This window comes from Elaeis guineensis, chromosome 2 (genome assembly GCF_000442705.2).
Source record: "Elaeis guineensis isolate ETL-2024a chromosome 2, EG11, whole genome shotgun sequence".
Lineage (NCBI taxonomy): Eukaryota > Viridiplantae > Streptophyta > Magnoliopsida > Arecales > Arecaceae > Elaeis > Elaeis guineensis.
In genome coordinates this window covers 126,927,692-126,938,163 of record NC_025994.2, presented here as the reverse complement: position 1 = coordinate 126,938,163, position 10,472 = coordinate 126,927,692, and the positions used below count along the sequence as shown (strand labels likewise).

Genomic DNA, 10,472 nt, shown 5'->3' with positions numbered 1-10,472 from the left:
AGGAGTACAATTATTTAGAATAAATTATATTTGCAACGAAGCACAAAGAAATAATTGTGCTACTCCTTGACCAAGTAAAGATGCATGCCGAATATTTTGCATAGCAGGTATCCACATACCAGAATTTTGCAGGAAAAAAAAGGAAGGAAGGCTAAAATCACAATTTCAAGGAGATAATCATTCTGCATAGTATATTTGTTGTTTTTTTTTAAAAAAAAAAAAAAAAAACTGCGCAACAAATGCATCCTTCATGAAATTAATGCCCATGAAGATGAACAAACATAGAAGTGCTAACATAGTACCATATAAAAGACAAATTGTAACAAACTGTCACAGTAGTTGGGATTTTTATTTGCTTAATCAAACGAGGAATGTTTGTTTGCTGTAAACTACGCAAAATAATAAGAAAAAACCTATATGAGTGGACATGTGCTGAACATACCTGGATCTAGATCAGACTTGCTAAGCTGGCAGCTGACGCTTCACAAAGCATAGCGTAATTCACAAACAGTCTGGTTCATCTGGTGTGTAAGGCCATCGAGCACCAAATAAATCATACCATACTGATGGAGTAACTTATGTCCAACAAAGAACTCGTGGACAACACCATTCACTTCAATCGAACTGTATCCCGGGGACTTCTCTATTCCCCTACTTCCCATCAGGGCTCTTACTTGTCTCACATCATCCCATCTACCTGCTTCAGCATATAAATTAGAAATGAGCACATGTGCTCCCTCATCATCAGGTGCTATCTTGATAATGTGCTGTGCAATTTTCTGTCCAAGTTCCATCATATGATGGACCCGGCAGGATGCGAGAAGCGATCCCCAGATCACACAGTTAGGTGCTACTGGCATATTCTTGATAAAATCACTAGCTTCATCAATTAGCCCAGCTCTACTTAAGAGGTCTACGATACAGCCATAGTGTTCCACTTCAGGAACAATACCATATGAGCTAGACATGGAGCTGAAGTAAAATATTCCTTCCTGAACCATGCATGAATGGCTACACGCACAAAGAACAGCCAAAAGAGTCACACTATCAGGCTTTGCATCCCCTATTTGCTGCATTTGACTGAAGAGATCTATCGCTTCTCTTCCATGTCCATGAGTTGCAAGACCAGTAATCATTGTATTCCATGAAAGGGTATCTCTTAGAGGCATTCGAAGAAAAACCTGTGATGCAATTTCGATGCAACCACATTTTGCATACATATCCACCAGTGCATTTCCCAAACACACATCCTTTCTCACATTATGTTCTTCTATATAAGAATGAATCCGCCTGCCTTGGTCCAAAGCCCCGAGTTGGGAACAAGCAGATAAGACACTAACCAAGGTAACTTCATTTGGTTCAACATCTGTGAGTTGCATCTCTTCAAAGAGGCTCAAGGCTTTCTTACAACCGCTCCCTTGGACAAAACCAGATATTATAGCTGTCCACGAGAAAACATCCCTTTCAGGCATTTCCCTGAATATGGCTTCAGCTTTAGGAAGATCTCCGCATTTGGCGTACATGTTAATGAGAGCATTTGTAACAAAAACATTGCAAGCGATCATACGATCCTCAATGTAAGCATGGAGAAGCTTCCCTTGTTGGAGATCACCCAACTGAGCACATGCCGACAAAGCACTGACGACCGTTATCTCATCTGGCTTCACTTCAGAGCATGCCATCTCTTGAAACACCGTTAAGGCCTCTTTGTAGAGTCCATTCTGAGCTAAGCCACCAACCAAGGTATTCCAGCTTACCGAATTTTTCACAGACATCCTCTTAAAGACCCTACCAGCATCTAGCATGCTTCCACACTTTGCATACATGTTTATTATAGAGTTAGCAACATCAACATCACGTTCCATCCCAGCTTCCGCGATTCGCAAGTGGAGCCAACGACCCTGATCAAGAGCTCGCAGCTGTCCGCACGCTGAAAACAAGCTCATGCTTGTTACCATATTTGGCTCGACGCCCGTCAGTCTCATTTCATTGAACAATAGAAAAGCTTCATCCAACCGATTTACTTGAGCATAACCAGACAACATTGACGTCCACGAGACCACATCTCTTCGCGGCATTTCATCAAAAATCTCTCTTGCAATACTGATCTCCCCACAACCAGCATATAGATTAATAAACCCGGTCATGACGAACATATCCGACTCCAAACCACGTTTTACAACCGAAGCATGAGCTGTTTCACCCGTTTCCAAGGAATTAAGGTGAGCACAAGCTCTCGTTACAACCGCAAACGTGTAACAATCCGGAGAGGACCCTCTTCGAAGCATCAGCTTATAAAGAGAGAGCGCGTGTCGGGGAGAATCGTGATTGGTGTAGCCCCTGATCATGGAGTTCCACAAAAACAGGTTGGGTTGGTGAATTTGATCGAACACACGACGGGCATAGACCATGCTGGATTGGGGAGAAGGAGCGGTGAGGAAAGCGATGATTCGGCTTGCGAAAAAGGTGTCTGCTATGAGGCGGGTTCGGATCATTTGGGCATGGATTTGAATCAATTCCTCGAATTTGGAGCAGCTCCGGAGAAGGGAGATGATGTTCTGATAATGTGGTGCGACCCATCTCTTGTTGGTTGAGAGATTTGATTTGGACTGGAAGTACAGGTAGCGCATATATTAAATGGACAGCCAGGTGCTCATCAGCATCTCTCCCCACCTCCGTTCTTCCCTTGCCGTCCCTCTCCACCTCTGCTCACCTCTTTCACCACGGCTGCTGCGGTGTTGAGACTCCCAATCATCATTACCGGCGATCTCCGACCATCGAACGGCCAAGAGGGATCGGGAGAAAGGAGAAATACCTATTCCAGACTACCAGTGTTCAGGGCTTCCAGAGAGGACATCGAGGTTTTTTTTTCCTCGCCCCCTTCCTTCACCTGTTACCGGTTGACCCGCGGTCGATCTTATGATTGACCCGGGCTGCCGCCTGCCGGTTCCAACGGGTTTAGAAAATTTCAAGGCTTTTTCTTGATCCAACAACTATTGCTGCCTTGCTGGCTGGGTGACGAGCTTACTAAGTCAACCCGGACGGGGTACCTTAACACCGAACAAAAATCATATGCGACGGACACTATAAAAAATTATATGTGACGGGCTTTACAATATATTATATATTTTTAAATATTAATTTCAAAATATAAATTAAAAAATTTAAAAAAAAAATATTGATAAAATTATTAATTTTATGATTAAAATATATTTTTTTTATTTTTAGCATATAGCGATACATACTATATGAGTATATGATACACACTAAATATATAACCAGATGATATATACTATAAGTATTTTTGATACATATCCAGCAACGATCTAATACATATCTATAGCTAAATTGATACATAATTTATCAAACTTAATATTCACTAGTACATAGTATATGACTAGTTGACAAACATCTAACAAAATATTCATCCAACATCCTAATACACACATCTAAATAAAACAATATATAGTTTTCAAAATATAATATTTATCAGTGCATAGGATATAAGTAAATGATACATACTAGATAGCTTATTAATACATATTATAAGTTTTCTTAATTCACACCCAGTAATGCCCAATACATACCTCGAGGCCCTTTCTCCTCTTCTAATTTTTTTTTCTAAGATTTTTATATTTAAAAATTTATGAAAACTGTGTATCATTTCATCTAGAGGTATGTATTGGGACATCGGTTGAATATCTTGTTAGATGTGTATTAACTGATAATATACTATATATTAGTGAATACTAGGTTCAGTAAACCATATATCAATTTATCTGTAGATATGTATTAAATCGTTACTGGATGTGTATCAAAAAAACTTCCAATATATATCAATAGGTCATCTAGTATGCATCATTTACTGATATACTATGTATTGATGAATATTATATTTTGAAAACTATATATTGCTTTATCTAGAGATGTGTATTGGGATGTTGGATAAATATTTTGCTAAATGTGTATCAATTAACTATATACTTTGTACTGATAAAACTAAATTCGGTAAACTATATATTAATTTAGTTATAGGTGTGTATTACATTATTATTGGATGTGTATTAAAAAAGCTTACAGTATGTATCACCTGATTATATATTTAGTCTGTATTATATGATCATATAGTATGTATCACTATATGCTGAAAATAAGAAAGAAAAAGAATACTTTAATCACGAAACTAATAACTCCGTTAGTAGAAAAAATTTTTGATTTTTAGACTCATATTTTAAAATTAGTATTAAGATACGCATGGCACATTGTGAAGTCCATCTTATATGATCTTTTATAGTGCATGCCCCATATGATTTTTGTTCCCTTAACACTCCCGCCCCACACCCCCCTTTCCTTTTTTTTTTTGTACAAGTGGAGGCCACACCACTCTGGTGTGAGAACAGCCCATAAAATCAAAATACAAAAGGTCCCACAGATTCGATAGGCACGGATCACCTGTCTCCAGATCCAGTCCCTAGAGTGGTCTGCCACATAAGAAAATCCAATTAGCTATGCTATTCACCTCCAGTTAAACATGCTGGATCAACACCGTAGCACAATGACATAAAGAAATCCAGATGTCATGGAGAAGCAGATGTGTCTCCAGTTGCTTCCTACTGCCTCTGATCCAATCCATGACTGTAGCAGAATCTTTCTCAATAAAGATCCTCTTCGTCCGTAGTTTCTGTCTAGCATAAGTGATGCCTACCTAGGCAGCATGAAGCTCATCTCCCGGGACTGAAGGCTCAAAAAGATGAGAGCCTTCGGTCACCAGCAGCCTAGCATCAAGATCCCAGATAATAAATCTCCCACTGCCCCTGCCATCCTGGACATTGCCATCAAAATTTATCTTGACAAATCCCAAGAGTGGGGACTTCCAGAAAATGAAAATAATCCTTTGGGTCACTGTAGGAATAGCATGGGAGTCTCAGGGATCAACGGTATCAAGGGATAGGCCAACAGCGTTGAACTGGCAATACTTTGCAGCCAAGCATGTAAGTCTCTCCAACACCTGGTGAATAAGTACCACCTTGCCCTTGAAGATTAAGTTGTTTCTGAAAAGTCAAATTTGATAGGTGATATAGGCTATTTGACCCCTCCAAGTGGAGGCTGCCTCCTCCGACGTACTCTGTCAAACCACGCTCAAGGACTTTAGCCACGGGCCATGACTTGCCTTCCAAGGTTAGTCGTCCGCCCGTTTCCAAATCAGCCTCACCTTTGGACAACGTAGGATGGCGTACTCTGTCGACTCATCCTTCAACCCATACACCAGATATGAAGTCAGAATCTCCATAGCTCTATCTTTGAGAATTATGCGCATCAGAAGTTAGTCCCAAGCAAGCTTCCAAAGAAAGAGTCTCACTCTCAAATGGGCAGCCACTCTCCAAATCAAAGCAGCCTCAATCCTCCTATCCATCGTCGACCTACACATTTCTAATAGATCCCTCAAAAGAATCCTAGGACAACAAGAACGACCCCTCATTCTCAAATCTTGAGTGAGATGAACCAGAATTGGAGAAACGATGATTCGATCAGCGAGCGGACCGCCAAAAAGATGAATGATCTCCTGGGCCCTCCAACCCCTACTATTAGCAATAAGCACGTCACAAACACACAGATGACTATCCACCTCACTACTGACATAGGTCGGCTAGCGGAAGAGAGATAGGCTCAAAATTTAAATATCCTAACTCACATCCACTGAAGTTCCATTTCCAATCAACCTTCTGACTTATGCCAGAACATCAGGCCCACACGCACAAATCTCCTTTCAGATGAAGCAGCCACAGGTGTCTTAGATCTCGATTCCTTGGCTCTATGCCCTATACTGGACCCTCATCATTCTGCTTTATAGATAATTAGGCTGGATAAGGAATCTGACAGTATATCTGATGATCAAAGCCTTCCTTCTGACTAACAGAGATTGAATCCCTAGACCTCCATCCCTCATCGGCTGACAGACCTAAGGGTGGCAAAAATTGACCCGACCCACCAATCCGACCCACATTCGATCCATCTTAAACAGGTTTGGATTTGGATTAAATAGATTTAGATCGTAAATGGGTTGACCTGTTTAATAATCAGATCAGATTCAGATTTCAGACAGCTGATCCGTTTAACCTGTTTAATAAATGAGTTGGGTCGGATCAGGTCGGGTTATAACTATAAACCTGTTTAATCCATGACAGCTGGATCCTTTAGGGGCTTTAGGGGTTCCGCTATTCGCCACTTTGGTCCCATTCTATTTTTTCATTCCATTCATTCTCGACTCTCGATGCTCCAGGGTTTTCTCCTTCGATCCTCCACAGCTCCACTCCTTCGGTGGTCGCCGACAGATGCTTTCACCTCCTTTACTGCTTCCATCCTCCCTCGGCTTCCTCTGGTGTATTCACCACTTCGGCCCCATTTTATTTTTCTATCCCATCTCGTTCTCGACTCTCGATGCTCTAGGGTTTCCTCCTTCAGTCCTCCACAGCTCCACTCCCTTAGTGGCCGTCGGCAGATGCTTCCACCTCCTTCAGTGCTTCCACCCTTCCTCCGATGCTTCCACCTTTCCTCGATTTCCTCCTCCAGATGCTCTAGGGCTTATGCAGTTGTGCCGCTTGGCGCCTTAGCCACTCGAAATCTAAGATTTTTCTTCTTTTTTACTCTTTCGATGGCCGATGCCCTTTTTTCCTCAACGACCGTCGCCAAAGGGGGATGGCCGCTCGAGATCTAAAATTTTTTTTTTTCAAAATTTTCTCCTTCCATGCTTTCTTAATCCTTCTAAGGTATATTTTCTTATTTTTTTCCTCCCATTAATTTTGTATTCTGTTTTGTATTCTTTTGACTTCTGTTTTTTATGTTGATTGTCAAAATATACAGAGATTTATTTTAAAATTTGTGTAGGGAGGCTATAATAATTTTAGAATATCTTTTTACTGATTCAACTATTTCTAACAGCAATAATCTTGGACGGCCTTCTTCTACCGGCAACCGATTGTTGTTGTTTTGATTTAGTTATAGATGAAATACTAAATTTGAACCTCCTCTTCCTTTTGCACTAAATTAAACATGCTGGTTGTTTGTGATGTTTGTCTTATTTAAAAACAGATGAAATGGGTTGGATTGGATCGGTTAAATAGATTGTTCATCTAATAAACAGGTCAAACGATAAATAGATTAAACGGATTGGGTCGGATCGGTTAAACAGGTTATCTATTTAATAAATAAGTTAAATAAGTTGGGTCAGATAATCTGTTTATTAAATGGATCAGGTTCAGATTTGAAAATCTAACTTGTTTAATAAATAGGTCGGGTTCAATTTTGATGCTTTCTGACCTAATTCGTATCTGATCTGACTTATTTATGATCCGACCCAACTCGATTGCCACCCCTAGGCAGACCGCCTCCTAAAACAATAGGTGGATCCGATGACCATCATGCTCCGATCTCCATAGGAAGTTTCAGAATCATTGCTCCAGCCTTTTGGGACAAGAAGTCGGCACAATTATATTTGCTAAGATACCTTTACCCTTCTAATAGAAAATTAAAGAGCATAAAATTTTATTAACATCAATTAATATGTATAATGCCAAACTTAACTTTGGTTGAATCTGAAACTTTGGTAAATAATTATACTCTCATTTCATTGGACAAAGTGTAGACAGTCCAGCTTGAAAAACCAAGCCAATCTAAGTATCTTGAAAAATAGGTGTCTTTATAAAACCAGCTCAATTTTTTGTGGAGGGACTTCGGTGGAGCTTGCAGAGTGATTCATCCAAGGATTTGAGGATTGGGGTGGTGTACATCATTTGTTACATTTGGTTTGCTAAAAATAGGAGCATCTTTAAGGCGTCTTGGTAGTCGATGAGATTTATCTTGGAGAGGACATTGGCGCAAGCTAGAGAGATTATGGATGTGCTATCGATATACTTGACCTATATTACTTGGGACATCTAAAACTCCTCGACTGCTTAGGCAGTGACCCATGTGGTGTTTATTACTTGGGTGCCCCCACCCTCGAGTTTCCATAACATCTTCTTCGATGACAGCGTGAGAGACTCTAAAGGTGGTGCAGGCTTCATCATCCACGGTCCTAACTCCAGACTAGTAGTAGTTAACGAGTGCCACCTCCTTGATAGCATCATTCTTGTAGCGGAGTTACAGGCTGCCTGAGCTGGTATATCTTTTGCAAAGCTATGGCTACAAATGCAGAGGTTGATTATGGAGGGCGATTCAACTACGATTATTGGTTAGTTTAAGATGCAACAAAGGACCAGTGCTACTCATCCCCTTCTTAGTGATACTTAGCGTCTTATTCAGAGATGCTGCTCGATCGAGATCAGACATGTCTATCACGAGGCCAACAGAGCAGCTGACTAAATGATCTTTTTTTATGGTTGAGCACACCAAAGAAGTTGTATGGCCTGAGATGGCCAAGAGGCCACAAACATTTCAAGATGTTCTTTTTTTTTTTTTGACTTTTTTAACGGTACTCATACTTGCAACGTATGACTGCTCTATTTTGCCAATTTACTGTATGATCCAGCTCATATTGGTGAGGCTAATGAATTACAGTTAAATCGATAAACTTTTTCCTTTTTTTTCTCTAGTAATGACAGTAAGTTTTACAATAAACAACTAAACGCACGTTGTCACGTTACTATCTCCTGGATCCTGAGTTTCAATATTTTATTATACACCATTCATAATTGTTTACAAAATCTAAAGTAAAATTGTGATTAAAAAATAAATCCTAATATCAATTCTAGCTAAGTCTGGTCGTTGCATAGAGAATTTTATTCTCCTTTTATTGGATTGGAACGTAGATGGTCCACCTCGGAAAGGCAATTTGTACTCTGTAACATGTGAGACTTTGAGACATAATTAAGTTTTACAACGCAAAGCTAAGTATCTGAAACGATAGGGTCTGAGGATTAATATCCTTTAAGACCCATATGATGGCCATCATAAAGTACGTTTCATCCAAAGGTGAGTAATAATAACAGTTTATGCTACAATTTTAACCCTCAGAGATCAATAAGTTCATTGAAATTGTTTGGGTTAGATGGGACTATGACCCATTGAAAGACATGCCGAACAGAGGAGTTTGGTGCAATCTTGCTCATGTAGATTGGCTGAAGACAAGTTTGATATAATTTGACAAGTTCCTCTTTATTTAATTTTGGTAATTAGTTTGGACCAAGGGAGGTCGAGAAAAATCTAGAATTAGGACTAATTTTGATGTTCAAACACTCAACATAAGAAACCTGAAAAAAGTTAAACGACTAATTAAATTAGTATCTTTGAGCGATGGTTGATCATAGGTAGGCTAGTTTATTTTTGTGAGGATAGTTAGTTTCTCTAATTATATTAAATATCAATACTAAATTGACTAGGTATGTTAGGAGTTGGACTGGTCGACATGTTGTTTAGACCGTACTGTCAAATGAGGTAAAAATTTTCTTGCATGTTCACTTGCATGGATGTAAAATTTTTTATCCATTTATATGTACCATGCACGGATGGGATTGGATTTGTAAGGGACTACGGTAGTATTTTGCTTTTTATTTTGCATGGAATCTAATATAAATTTATATTTAAATATGGCAAGCACAGTTTATATAATTAACTAATAAATTAAATTTTGCATAAGTGGTTAGTAAAAGGCATTTGAATTAGCCATGTTAGTATTTATAGTCTCATCATGGATAACAATGTGACATTATGGATAGCTTCATCGTAGACAAGAATATAACATTACAGATAGCCTCATGATGAATAGAAACATAAAGTTACAGATACTTGATTATGGATAACCTTATTATAAACAAGAATATTATATTATAGATAATCTTGTCACAGATAAGAACATGACGTTGCGAATAGTCTTACTATAGACAGATATATGAAATAATAGTTTGCATATCTATATCAAGAGTATGACTATGGTTAGTTCAAAATTAAAAGAATAAGTTAAATTACTTATTATTTAACCTTAGGAATCTTGTTGAATCCAACTCTTGCAAATTAAATAATAATAAAATACTTATTTAAAATCACTATTGAATAAAATTATTATCTCAATTGTTTTTCATTGATAGATCATGACTATTAAGTTGTAGATATGAAAATTTAAATACAGGTCAACTAAAATGTGCAGTTCATGATGTTGGTAATTTTAATATTGTTAAAATAGCTACATTTGTCATGAAAAATATGCTATTTAATTGTTTATATTGATGTATATTAGGGAATTATTACCAAACTATTAGCTCACGCTACTCTTTTGCCTTTCTTTTTAGAGGCATGGGACACTTGGCACTCGGCCGGAATTTTGGGTTTACCACCGAGAGGCGGAAAGACTTTCGAATCTCTAAGACCACTGGATGTTTGGAACCTTGTAATTGGGTTATTTATACTACCTAATAAAGAGGGAATTGACGTATTTTATTCTTGAGGATGATAATTATATTTTACACATTTCCAGTATT

The 10,472-nt window shown here is 38.6% G+C and overlaps 1 protein-coding gene across 1 annotated transcript; it reads right to left on the bottom strand.

Annotated features, from left to right (window-relative positions):
* Positions 1–284: 284 nt before the first annotated feature.
* On the bottom strand, positions 285–2,990 carry LOC105041486 (putative pentatricopeptide repeat-containing protein At3g05240). The gene has a single exon (XM_010918474.4). It carries the CDS (start codon positions 2,628–2,630, stop codon positions 483–485), a length of 2,148 nt encoding a protein of 715 aa, XP_010916776.1. The 5' UTR covers positions 2,631–2,990; the 3' UTR covers positions 285–482.
* Positions 2,991–10,472: the final 7,482 nt, after the last annotated feature.

What these genes read in the sequence shown, in the direction of transcription:
- LOC105041486 (XM_010918474.4), bottom strand. Translation starts at nt 2,630, where the DNA reads ATGCGCTACCTGTACTTCCAGTCCAAATCAAATCTCTCAACCAACAAG.